At 45.6% G+C, this 13693-nt stretch overlaps 1 protein-coding gene across 3 annotated transcripts in view; it reads left to right on the top strand.

The window, feature by feature from the left end:
* zbtb16a (zinc finger and BTB domain containing 16a) overlaps positions 1–13693 on the top strand; it is a 249362-nt gene extending 235669 nt beyond the window's left edge. For 2 of the 3 annotated variants that reach the window (XM_078199028.1, XM_078199027.1), the window contains exons 6-7: positions 1831–1998; positions 12283–13687. In XM_078199028.1, the coding sequence (XP_078055154.1) occupies positions 1831–1998; positions 12283–12512 (398 nt within the window). In that variant the 3' untranslated portion in view covers positions 12513–13687. Of the gene's footprint in view, positions 1–1830; positions 1999–12282 lie in introns of all 3 variants that reach the window. The other variant, XM_078199026.1, reaches the window with a different exon arrangement.

The raw sequence follows: 13693 nt of genomic DNA, 5'->3' as shown, positions 1-13693 counted from the left end.
GTTTTCCCATCCACTTGCTGCCTCTTGTCCATCCAGATGGTTGAGGTCATGGGATTTGAGAAGTCCTATTGAAAGAAGTCTTGACGAGTCCAACAGGACTTCTCAATCCCTTGACCTCAACCAGTGCATCTTGAAGGTAGAACACACCACATTCCTTCAGGAAATGATCAAAGGAAAAGGAATCCATGTAAGAAATAGTGGTAATGATGGAATTCGGTGGTTTTAAACCAGTTTCTATCATGAGTTAAGCCAGTTAATGTCTTTACTTTCACCCTCACTTCAGTCTCGAAGTTCATAGAATCATTGCAGATGGAGGCCAGTCAGCCCATCGAATCCACTCTGACAGAGCATCTCACCCAGGCCCTAACCCTGTTACCCTGCATACTTACCCTCCTAATTCTCCTAATCTGCATATGTTGGAACACCAAGGGGCAATATTAGCATAGCCAATGTATCTAACCTGTACATTTTTGGACTGTGGGAAGAATCCGAAGCATCCGGAGGAAACCCATGCAGGCACACAGAGAATTTGCAAACTTCACACAGACGGAGACCCAAGGCCGGAATCAAACCCAGGTCGCTAGCGCTGTGAGGCAGCAGTGCTAACCACTGTGCCACCCGCTGTTGCATTTTTATTTTTCTCTCCAAGATGAGGTAAGTTTGGAATCTTAGCAAACCTGAAAATAAGGCTGATGTGTAAAGCCACCCTGATTGTTTTCTGTGGAATCTTGATGCCTATAAATTGTCTGCTGCATTGATCTAAGTGATAGAAGTCACCATCCTTCAAACTTAATCTTGTTGTGAAATGGCTTTGAGATGCTTGAGATATAATGAGGCAATGTATGATGGCCAATTCAACCTTTTGTATCAACTACCTCCTCTTTCCTCCCTCCTTTCTTTCACTTTTCGCCAGCTTCTGTCTATATTCCCGCGTTCTGCTTCTTTAGCATCATTTTCCTGTAATAATAGCTGGGTTCACTGTGTTGCTACCAGGTAATAATTTGTTTAAAGGAAAAAGCAATGCGTTGCATAACCTCATTCCATTTCATTTTTCACAGCCTTGGAACATTCTAAAGTGCTTTACAACAAATTAGGTATTTTTTAAACGTACTCCCTGGTTGCAGCAGTCAATCTTCACACAGCAAGCTCCGGCAATGTGAGAATGGCCAGAGAATCTGTCTTTGTAATGTTGGTTCAGTACGAAATATTGGCCAGGGTACCGGGGCTAACTCTCCTGTAATAGTGCCTTGGGATCTTTGTGCAAGGTGGCACAGTGGTTAGCACTGCTGCCTCACAGCAGCAGGGACCTGGGTTCGATTCCTAGCTTGGGACACTGTCTGTGTGGAGTCTGCACGTTCTCCCCGTGTCTGCGTGGGTTTCCTCCGGGTGCTCCGGTTTCCTTCCACTGTCCAATGATGTGCAGATTAGGTAGATGCCATGCTAAATCCTCCCTCGGTGTACCCGAACAGGCACCAGAGTGTGGCGACTAGGGGATTTTCACAGTAAGTTCATTGCAGTGTTAATGTAGGCCGACTTGTGACTAATAAATAAGCTTTAACTTTCCTTTACTTTAGCATATGTGCTTCAGTCATGTCCCTCCTCAACCCTGTGTTTTTACTCATAAGCATGCTCTAATCCTTCATAATCTCATTCCATTGCATTTGGAATCCACTCTTATTCACCCCTTCATCATTCCTAGTGGAAGTAAATCTGATAGAGTGAGCAAAACACAGTGTTCAGAGTGTGGTTGTGATGAGATCGGCAGAGAGGCCTTCTGTTTTCTCAAGTAGCCCCTGATGTATATTTTATTTCCTTTTTATTCTCTCCTAGGTGACCACCCATACGAGTGTGAATTTTGCGGGAGCTGCTTCCGAGATGAGTGCACTCTGAAAAGTCACAAGCGCATCCACACCGGGGAAAAGCCCTATGAATGCAATGGATGTGGCAAGAAGTTTAGTCTGAAACACCAGCTGGAGACTCACTACCGAGTTCACACAGGTAAACCTCAGGCACAACCAGACCTTCATGGGAAAGAACATAGGAGCAGAAGTAGGCGAATTTAATCTTCGAGCCTGCTCCACCATTCAATCAAATCATGGCTGAATTCTCCCTGTTCTCAAACCTTTCCTGTTCCCCATATCCCTTTAATCTGTTTTTTTATTTAAAATGTATCTATCTCCTCGTTGAAACCATTTAATGATTCAGACTCCTCCACGCTATGGGGCAGCGAGTTCCACAAATTCACCACCCTCTACGAGATGTAGTTCCTCCTCATCTGTTTTAAATCCACTTCCTCTCAACCTATACCTGTGACCTATACCTGTCTGGCACTTGAAGTGATTTACATTAACACAGGTAGCTTAATTAGTAAGATCTATTTTAATGAATGTGCAATTTCAACTCCTGCCATTCGCTCCCTGCATCTAGAATTCCAATGGGTGAAATCTCCTCACTCCCAGTCTATGGAAGGGGACGCGGTGGCCCAGTGGTATTGTCACTGGACTAGTAATCCAGGGACCCAGGTTTGAATCTCAAACTGACAATTTGAATTCAATAAAAACCTGGAATTAAAAGTCTAATAATGACTGAAACCATTGTCAATTGTTGGAAAAACCCATCTGGTTCACTAATGTCTTTACCTGGTCTGGCCTACACGTGACTCCAGACCCACAGCAATGTGGCTGACTCTTAACTGCCCCTCTGAAATGGCCGAGCAAAACAATCATTTCATAGAATCTACAATGCAGAAGGAGGCCATCTAGCCCATCGAGCCTGCACCGACAACAATCCGACCCAGGTCGCATCCCCGCAACCGCCATATATTTACCCTGCTAATCCCCTGACACCAAGGAGCAATTTAGCATGGCCAATCTACCTAACCTGCACATCTTTTGGACTGTGGGAAGAAACAGGAGCACCCGGAGGAAATCCACGCAGACACGGGAAGAATGTGCAAACTCCACACAGACAGTGACCCAAGGCCGGAATTGAACCCGGGTCCCTGGGACTGTGAGGCAGCAGTGCTAACCATTGTGCCACCTGAGTGTTTGGAGTGCCACGAATGATACCACATCCCATGAAAGAATTTTTAAATAATTCCCTTACACCTTAATGACTCCTTCCAGAGATTGTACTGCATTTGGTAATTTTATGCTTAAGCATTGTACTCCTTCGTACCGTGAAAGATTGCTCCTACTATTCCAACACCCAAGAGTGCGAGAGTTGACCTATCCATTCATTCGTAGTATATTGAATTCCAATAATCCAAACCCCTTAACCATTCACTTCCAGCCTATAGAATTCCAATGAATCCTATCCCATTCAGTGCTTGTATGTAGGATTCCAAAGTTTGTTTTAAACCTCATCCGATTCAGTCCCAGGATTCAAGGTTTCAATAAATCCCTTCCCATTCATAAAATGCTGACATAATTCCACCCTGTTCATGCTTGCTATATAGGATTCCAATAAATCCCTTCTGATTTATGTGGTATTCTGACATACAAAACCTGATGTAGCAAACCACACAAATGTATTTAAAATGGTCCGTACACTTTATTGTTCCCATTTCTCTACACGTTCGCCACACAGTACACTGAACATTATTAGCCTTCCTTTGCACACATGGCTCCTTCCAGAGATTGCACTGTGTTTGTTAACTATATGCTTCAACATTGTACTCCCTTGTAGCGTGAAAGATTAAATGGGCTGCTGCTTGGCATTATAAATTGGAGTCTTTTTTTTGTGTTAAAGGAAAAACTAATTTGAGTCAGGTCATAGAAATGCTAATTGAAGCAGAACATCTCTTGGCAATTTAGGAGTGTGGTTCTCGAATGTTTAATTGTGTGATGCTTGTCGGGCGAGGTTGGAAATAAGATGTTGATTGTGCAGTTTGTTAAGCCGCGACTTTTGTAGGTTCGTACCTGCTGAGGTGCTTTCCATTCCCTTCCATCGGCAAGGTGGCCTGAGCAAAAGGACACTTTCTCCCCCACCCCGCCCCATGAGAATCTACAAAAGGTCGTGAATGTAGCCCAGTCCTTCACGCAAACCAGCCTCCCATCCATTGACTCTGTCTACACTTCCTGCTGCCTCGGCAAAGCAGCCAGCATAATTAAGGACCTCACGCACCCTGGACATTCTCTCTTCCACCTCCTTCCATCGGGAAAAAGTTACAAAAGTCTGAGGCCACGTACCAACCGATTCAAAAATAACTTCTTCCCTGCTGCTGTCAGACTCTTGAATGGACTTACCTTATATTAAGTTGATCTTTCTCTACACCTTAGCTATGACTACAAATGTAACATTACATTCTGCACACTCTCATTTCCTTCTCTATGAATGGTATGCTTTGTGTAGCGCACAAAAAACAATACTTTTCCCTGTTTGTTAATACATGTGACAATAATAAATCAAATCAAAGAATCTGAAATTGGGAAAATGCCAAAGGTTAAAATCAAGTCCCTTACCATGGTTCATGAGTTAACGAAGGAAAAGATGTGTGGTCCTTAACTAGACCCTCCTCACTACAGCATTGCCAGCTAAATAGGCTTTTCCTATTTCAATTTTAAAAAATATATTAATACTTCTGGAGATGAAGGCAAAATATTACATACTGAGCGGCACGGTAGCACAGTGGTTAGCACTGCTGCTTCACAGCTCCAGGGACCTGGGTTTGATTCCCGGCTTGGGTCTCTGTCTGTGTGGAGTCTGCACCTTCTCCTTGTGTCTGCGTGGGTTTCCTCCGGGTGCTCCGGTTTCCTCCCACAGTCCAAAGAAGTGCGAGTTAGGTTGATTGGCCATGCTAAAATTGCCCCTTAGTGTCCTGAGATGCGGAGGTTAGAGGGATTAGCGAGTAAATATATAGGGATAAGGGGGTAGGGCCTGGGTGGGATTGTGGTCGGTGCAGACTCAATGGGCCAAATGGCCTCTTTCTGCACTGTAGGGTTTCTATGAGATGCTGGAATCTGAAACAAAAACAGAAAATTTGGGAAAATCTCAGCAGGTCTGGCAGCATCTGTGGAAGCCATGATGTGGAGATGCCGGCGTTGGACTGAGGTGGGCACAGTAAGAAATCTCTCACCAGGTTAAAGTCAGACAGATTTATTTGGATTCACAAGCTTTCAGAGTGCTGCTCCTTCTCACCTGAACTCACTCACCTGATGAAGGAGCAGCGCTCCGAAAGCTCGTGATTCCAAATAAATCTGTTGGACTTTAACCTGGTGTTGTGAGACTTCTTACTACAGCATATGTGGAAAGAGAGAATAGAGCCAACATTTCGAGTCTGGATAAAACCCACCCGAACATAATCATAGAATTCTTACAACAGAAGGAGGCCATTCAGCTCATCAAACCTGCACTAATGACAATCCCACCCAGGCCCTATCCCCAGAACCCCCATGTATTTACCCTGCTGGTCCCCTGACGCTAAGAGTGGGAATTTACGGCCTCGCTCATCCCGAAACCGTAAAATCCCACCCAAGGTCAATGAACCTTCCCATGGTCCGCCCCTCGCCCGCTCCAATTCCCGTGGTGGGCGGGACGGTAAAATTTCAGCCTAAGGGTCAGTTTAGCATGGCCAATTCACCCTAACCTGCACATCTTTGGACTGTGGGAGGAAACTGGAGCATCTGGAGGAAACCCATGCAGACACAGGGAGAATGTGCAAAATTCAGCACAGTCACCTGAGGCTGGAATCGAACCCAGGTCCCTGGCACTGTGAGGCAGCAGTGCTAACCACCATGCCACTCTAAAGGCATTCTTTACTGAAGGGATTCTGCATCATATAATTCTGCTGCTGTCACATAGCCTCAGCTACCTCCATAGCTTATCCTAATCATTTGCTGAAATGAACCAAGGCTTATGGCTGTGTTACTGTTGCTGATTTATCGACTTGAGTGTCACAGCACTGAAAGAGCTGAACAATATTCTGGAATTTCTTTCTCACCACCAGCACAGACGAGCCTTAACTGTAGGCACCTGCTCCACATCAGCTCAGTGACATTTCTTTCACACACGAGGCCAAACACATTCTACCAGCGGGACCTGGTATCCACGTGACGCAGTGCTGGCCAATTCCCTCCTCGCCTAATATCCATGCACCCTGGATTTCTTTTCTCTGCTCTCTCTCCTTCATCCCGAAGCCCCACCAGCCCAATTGGGGTTTTCCCATCCCCCCCCCCCCCCCCCCCGCCACTGGGATCAGCTAACCCAATCACATGCAGGGATGTCATCTGATGTTGCCTTGATCTCCCCGTGCAGTTCAGGTTCCGGCAATACTCAGCAACTGAGTCAGTGAGAGGGAGGGAGCTCCATTTTTAACATCCGTGAGCATCTCACGGAACTTGCCCTGCAGCTAATTAGTGAGATTCTGATTGGAAAAAAAAATTGGCAATCATCGTGGACAAATACATACGAATATGAATTTGGTGTGGGAGTAGGCCATTCGGCCCCTCGAGTTTGTTCCGCCATTTAATAAGATCATTGCTGATCTGATTATAACCTCAACTTCAGGGACAGCACGGTGGCACAGTGGTTAGCACTGCTGCCTCACAGCACCAGGGACCTGGGTTCGATTCCCGGCTTGGGTCACTGTCTGTGCGGAGTCTGCACATTCTCCCCATGTCTGCATGGGTTTCCTCCAGGTGCTCCAGTTTCCTCCTACAGTCCAAAGATGTGCAGGTTAGGTGGATTGGCCATACTAAATTGATCCTTAGTGTCAGGAGGAGTAACTAGGGTAAATGCATGGGGTTATAGGGATACGGCCTGGGTGGGATTGTGGTTGGTGCAGACTCGATGCCCGAACGGTCTCCTTCTGCACTGTAGGATTCTATGATTGCACCCCTCCCCCCCCCTTATCCCAGCTAACCTTTCATCCCCTTATTTATCAAGAATTTATCTATCTGCCCCTCTCTTGAAAAAATTCAAAGACTCTACTTCCACTGTCTTTGAGGGAGGGAGTTTCAAAGACTCACTGCCCTCTGAGAAAATGTTTTCCTCATCTGTCTTAAACAGTGACCCCTTGCTCTAGATTCTCCCACAAGAGGAACATCCTCTCAAAATCAACACTGTCAATACCCCTCAGGATTGTCTATGTTTCAATCAAATCACCTCTTGCTCTTCTAGATTCCATCGGATACAAGCCTAACATCTCCAACCTTTCCTAATAATGGGCGGCAGGGTGGCACAGTGGTTAGCATTGCTGCCTCACAGCACCAGGGACCCGGGTTCGATTCCCAGCTTGGGTCACTGTCTGTGCGGAGTCTGCACGTCCTCCCCATGTCTGCGTGGGTTTCTTCCGGGTGCTCCGGTTTCCACCCACAGTCTGAGAGACGTGCTGGTTAGGTGCATTGACCATGCTAAATTCTCCCTCAGTGTACCCAAACAGGCGCCAGAGTGTGGCGACTAGGGGATTTTCACAGTGACTTCATTGCAGTGTTAATGTAAGCCTACTTGTGACACTAATAAATAAGTAAGACAACCCGCCCTTTCCCGGTATTAATCTAGTAAACCTAAAATAGATGCCTTTAAGGAGTATTTAGATAAGTAACAAGTCTCACAACACTAGGTTAAAGTCCAACATCAGGTGAGTCACTCAGTCTCAGTTGGATTGAGTCACTCACCTGAGGAAGGAACAGTGCTCCAAAAGCTCGTGATTCGAAATAAACCTGTTAGACTTTAACCTGGTGTTGTGAGATTTCCTACTGTGCCCATCCCTGTCCAACGCCGGCATCTCCACATCATTTTTAGATAAGCACAGAGAGAAAGATCAAGTCACAAAAAAATCCAGTAAGAAATTCAAGAGAAACTTCTTTACCCAGAAATTAGTGAGGATGTGGAACTAATTACCAGAGGGAATGATTGAGGTGGATGGAGTGAGTGTTATTAGGGGAATTGAGATATACACATATGGTAGATAGTAATAGAGGAATATGCTGATGGACTGATCAAGGTAATAGTAGATACCATCCCTGCTGTACATTGGGTTACCTGATCCCAATGGGGGGGTGTGGAAACCGCCACTTAGCTGGAGGGGTGGTCAGGGAAAGAAAATCAGCCGGCATATGGATATTAGAAACCATAGAAACCCTACAGTGCAGAAGGAGGCCATTCGGTCCATCGAGTCTGCACTGACAACCACCCAGGCCCCACCCTTGCTTACTTACCCTGCTAATCCCTCCAACCTATCACACTCTGGGATACTAAGGGTTAATTTAGCACGTCCAATCAACCTAACCTGCACATCTTTGGACTGTGGGAGGAAACCCACGCAGACACAGGGACAACGTGCAGACTCCGCACAGACACTGACCGAAGCCGGGAATCGAACCCGGGTCCCTGGAGCTGTGAGGCAGCAGTGCTAACCACTGTGTCACCGTGCCGTGAGGGTGGAATTGGTTCCACTGGTAGACATGCTGATAGTGAGATGAAGCCTGGTGAGAGGAGGTTCATCTGGTGTGTGGACCTGTTGGATTGAATGGTCTGTTCATGTGCTGCAGATTCTTTGTGATGCTACACAAGTTAAACCGGGCAATCGCTGTCCTTGAGAGAGTTTCTACAATCGGGTTGGGAGACGGTGACCTGAAAGAAATGATAATAAATAGCCCTTGGCGCCAGCTTAGCACCAACCAGTCACTGTATGCAATGGACCTGAGGTCATAATCCACCTTCTCTGGGTTGGGGGGGGGGGGTTTCTGGTCCCCATATCTGCCCTTCTCCGTTCTAGTCGAGCATTTCCTTCCTAGACTGAGCATTTGAACTAACGGTGCATCAATCACTTGGCCGACAGGCTTGCTGATTTGGGAGATTGGGTGAATAAAAACTTAAGGAATTGATTTGTAACCATCACCACCTACTGCAATTTTATATATTTCCCAGACTTTAACAGCTGTTCATAATTCAAGCGCTAGACTTAAATGGCGTGGATTAATTTGATTATAAATCTGCTGAGAGATGGAAGGGTATAAGCTGCTTTGAGGTAAATGGTAGCAACCAGTTATGCATTAAATTGTTGGCGCTCAAAAATCTGTCAATGCCAGTCATTTGCAGCCTGCGTCATACTCGTGCGTAATCATTTTGGAAGATGTTAAATCCTTAAAATTGTGGATAAACCTCAGTTTCAGTGGTGGATAAGCTGCATTGATAACATGTTGATCAAAGGGTTAGTGCTACCCTGAGGAATAGAACAAAGAACAAAGAAAATTACAGCACAGGAACGGGCCCTTCGGCCCTCCAAGCCTGCACCGACCATGCTGCCAGTCTGAACTAAAACCCCCGACCCTTCCGGGGACCATATCCCTCTATTCCCATCCTATTCATGTATTTGTCAAGACGCCCCTTAAAAGTCACTGTCGTATCTGCTTCTACTACTTCCCCCGGCAGCGAGTTCCGGGCACCCACCACCCTCTGTGTAAAAAAAAAACTTGCCTCGTACATCTCCTTTAAACCTTGCCCCTCACACCTTAAACCTATGCTCCTAGTAATTGAATCTTCCACCCTGGGAAAAAGCTTCTGACTATCCACTCTGTCCATGCCCCTCATAATCTTGTAGACTTCCATCAGGTCACTCCTCAACTTCTGTCATTCTAGTGAGAACAAACCAAGTTTCTCCAACCTCTCCTCATAGCTAATGCCTTCCATACCAGGCAACATCCTGGTAAATCTTTTCTGTACCCTCTCCAAAGCCTCCATATCCTTCTGGTAGTATGGTGACCAGAATTGAACACTATATTCCAAGTGCGGCCTAACTAAGGTTCTATAAATACAACATGACTTGCCAATGTTAAACTCAATGCCTTGGCCGATGAAGGCAAGCATGCTGTATGCCTTCTTGACTACCTTCTCCACCTGTGTTGCCACTAGCTGGAGGAATATGAGAGCAGGTAGTTGTGATTGGGACTATTTGCTCGCTTAGCGGGTACAAGGGAGATGGTGGCGCAGTGGTAATGTCAGTGGACTAATAACCCAAAGGCCCCTGCTCACATTCCGGGAACACCGATTCAAATCCCACCATGGCAGCCGGTGGAATTTAAATTCAATTTATAAATCTGGAATTGAAAGCTAGTCCCAGTAATGGTCACCCTAACAACTATTTGGTTCACTAGTGTCCTTTAGGGAAGGAAATCTGCCGTCCTTACCTGGTCTGGCCTACACGTGACTCCAGACCCACAGCAATGTGGCTGACTCTTAACTGCCCTCTGTAATGGCCCAGCGAGCCACACAGTTCAAGGGCAATTGGGGATGGGCAATAAATGCTCGCCCAGCCAGCGACATCCACAGCCCAAAAAGAAGCAAAAAAGCATCGGCATAGACTGGTTGGGGTGAATTTCCTTTATGCATGTTATAACTGGGATAGGAGATGGTTTGCAGATAATTACTTAGAGATGAGAAGAACATTCACAACCTAAATGGAGTTAAAGACAGTCTTTTGATGTCATAATATAGGGAGGTTGCTAAATTCTTCTCTGCTTTTTAAAATTGATTTATGGGATGAGTGTTGCTGCCAAGACCAACATTTATTGCCGATCCCTAATTGCCCCTGAGAAGGGCAAAGCCATTGCTTTGAACCACTGCAGTCTGTCTGGTGTAGGCACACCCACGGTGCTCTTGGGGAGGGAGTTCCAAGACTTTGACCCAACGACAGTGAACGAACAGCGATATATTTCCAAGTCAGGCTGGTGTGTAGCTTGGAGGGGAACTTCCAGGTGGTGGTGTTCCCATACACCTGTTGCTGCTGTTCATCTAGAGGTCACAGGTTTGAAAAATACTGTTGAAGGACCCTTGGCAAGTTGCTGTTGTGTGTCTTGTAGGTTTGCTCATTAAACATTGCTGGGTAACCATGATGTGGAAATGCTGGTGTGGGACTGGGATGGGCACAGTAAGAAGTCTCACAACACCAGGTTAAAGTCCAACAGGTTTATTTGATAGCACGAGCTTTCGGAGCGCTGCCCCTTCAAAAAGTGATGAAGGAGCTGCACTCCAAAAGCTTGTGATTCCAAATAAACCTGTTGGACTTTAACCTGGCATTGAGAGACTTTTTACATTGCTTGGTAAGTAGATTTTGAAGAATTTTACAATGGAAGACCAGTTACATCATCCAGGAAATGTTCTTGGATCAAACTGCTTCAATGAATGAAATGAGAGAATTGATTTGGAAGTAACTTGATATCTCTATGCACCTGGCAATACCCTTTGTGTGGCTTTCCTTCACTACTTAGATGTGAATATCTTGCCTTTTTTTACACCCTCCCCTCTGTCCTCACTCAGGTTTCCTTCCCCTCTCTTGTTCTCATGAGTGCTCATGGTAGCACAGTGGCTAGCACTGCTGCCTCACCGCGCCAGGGACCTAGGTTCAATTCCCGGCTTGGGTCACTGTTTATGCGGAGTGTGCACGTTCTCCCCGTGTCTGCGTGGGGTTCCTCCGGGTGCTCCGGTTTCCTCCCACAGTCCGAAAGACATGCTGGTGGATTGGCCATGCTAAATTCTTCCTCAGTGCACCTGAACAGGCGCCGGAGTGTGGCGACTAGGGGATTTTCACATTGTAGCGTTAATGTAAGCCTTCTTGTGACACTAATAGATAAACAAACACGTTGGAGCTCAATTTCCTCAGGTCTGGCACTGTGCTCAATATAAACAGGGTTGGCCACATTTGTGATGCCCCTACAGTTGAATATTCCACCAGCACTTCCTAGTGAGGTGGTCCAGTATAATGAGTGGATGTTTTTCCCAACTGATTTTTGTTGAGTTTTCAGCATGGGATAAAATTGAAATAAGGGGGAAATGGAATTTGGGGGAAGGAGGAGGAGAAATTAGTGGAGGGTTGGGGGGGGGAAGTCAGAATTGGTGGATGAGGCGGCCAGAGGAATTGGGGAAGGGGGAATGGAGAGGGCGGAAGGAGATTCGCTGTTGGAGCCATGTCAGAGAAGCAGGTAGCTCCAGGTAAGGCCAAGAAGTAAGAGTGTAGGGATAGGACAGCGGGATTGAAACAAGGGAATAGAACTTGTTCACAGGTTGTCCAGATGGGGTGCATTGGCATTGTCCACTTTTTAAAGTTAAAGTTTACTTATGAGTGTCACAAATAGGCTTACGTGAACACTGCAATGAAGTTACTGTAAAAATCCCCTAGTTGCCACACTCTGGCGCCTGTTCGGGTACACTGAGGGGGAATTTACTATGGCCAATCCACCTAGCCAGACTTTGAAATTGGGGGAAGGGGTGGATATTGAAAACGGGGAAATACAGGTTGTTTTGACCTTTTGAAGGATTCACTTGCCTTTTCTTCTTCCACAGGTGAAAAGCCCTTTGAGTGTAAACTGTGCCATCAACGGTCCCGGGACTACTCCGCGATGATTAAGCACCTACGCACCCACAATGGAGCCTCCCCCTACCAGTGCACAATATGTTTGGATTACTGCCCCAGCCTCTCTGCTATGCAGAAGCATATGAAGAGCCACAAACCTGAGGACATTCCACCAGACTGGAGAATTGAGAAAACCTATCTCTATCTATGCTATGTCTAGTGGTAAAGCAAGAGGGGGAGAAAGAGAGAAGAAAATCAGTGCTGGTGAACATGGGGAAGAAAATTCAATGTTTAATTTTTTCTTTGTTTGAACCATTACCTGTGTTACGCACAGTGTGTGCTTGGAATTACCTCGTGTTGTATGACCTCGTTCAGCTAATGATATATTTTGTTTTCCCCCCCACCCCTGCTGCCTTCCTCCCCTCCATGTGCGTGTCCTCCTTTTGTGTACAAGCTTGGGTCATTTAAAAACGTCACGAAATGTGACGGGCAGTTAGCAAAAGTTTTAAGTACTTAACAGACTGCAAAGTGCCACGGCAGAGAAAGTAGTTTGTGTTTGGGTTTGTACCTACATGCAGTCATTACCAAAATTTTTGTCTTTTTTTGTTTCTCAAAAGAAAAATGATGCTGCCTGGTCAGGCAGGAGTCAGAACTTATTCTGAAAGCTACCTCTTAATTTTTTTTTACATTTTTTTTTTTTGGCAAGTTACTAAAGCACAGTTTGCAGTATTTTGTGTTTTTTTTTTGTTGTCGTCACAACTGTTGTTCATCTCATGCTTGTACTGTCTGCTGCATTTGTTTTAGTAAGGTTAACAGCACCTATATGTAAAGCTGGGGTGGGGGGGGGGGGGGGGGGGGGTGGTGGTTAGGGAATGTAGCGATAGTTAGGGGAGGGGGGGCTTTAAAAAAAAAACAGGAGAAATGGGAGGGAAAAGATGGGGTAATGCTGTACACAGCTGCTTCCTATCAATCAACAGTGAAAAGAAAAATTGGGGGTGCCTTACAATGGAAAGAGTGTAGTCCTCCAAGTAGAAAAGGCGACAGTTGGTGGTTTAGTTTCTAATGTGAGATAAAAAGGAACAAGTGTTAAGTTTGAATTGTCAGAACAGTTGATGTAGTTTTGCTAAATGTGAAGACAAGAGGAAAAGAATCACTTGGGGCAGAATCTGGAATCTCGTTTGTGTGAGTTTGTGTGTGCGAGAGAGAGAGACAGATCGATGAATGTGCGTGCCTAAAGAAGGATTTTAGAAAAAAAAATTAATATGTTGGAAATGGAGTGGGGGTCACCCCTTATAACCTTAGCTGAGGAAATGCTCTCTGTGAAATTCAGATAAAATTGGTTAGATATTTACAAAATTGTGATATTTTTGTAATATTTGTCAACCCTTTCACATTTGTAGA

The sequence above is a fragment of the Mustelus asterias genome, chromosome 27 (assembly GCF_964213995.1).
Source record: "Mustelus asterias chromosome 27, sMusAst1.hap1.1, whole genome shotgun sequence".
In the NCBI taxonomy this organism is placed as follows: Eukaryota; Metazoa; Chordata; class Chondrichthyes; order Carcharhiniformes; family Triakidae; genus Mustelus; species Mustelus asterias.
This window is presented reverse-complemented; position numbering and strand designations above follow the sequence as displayed.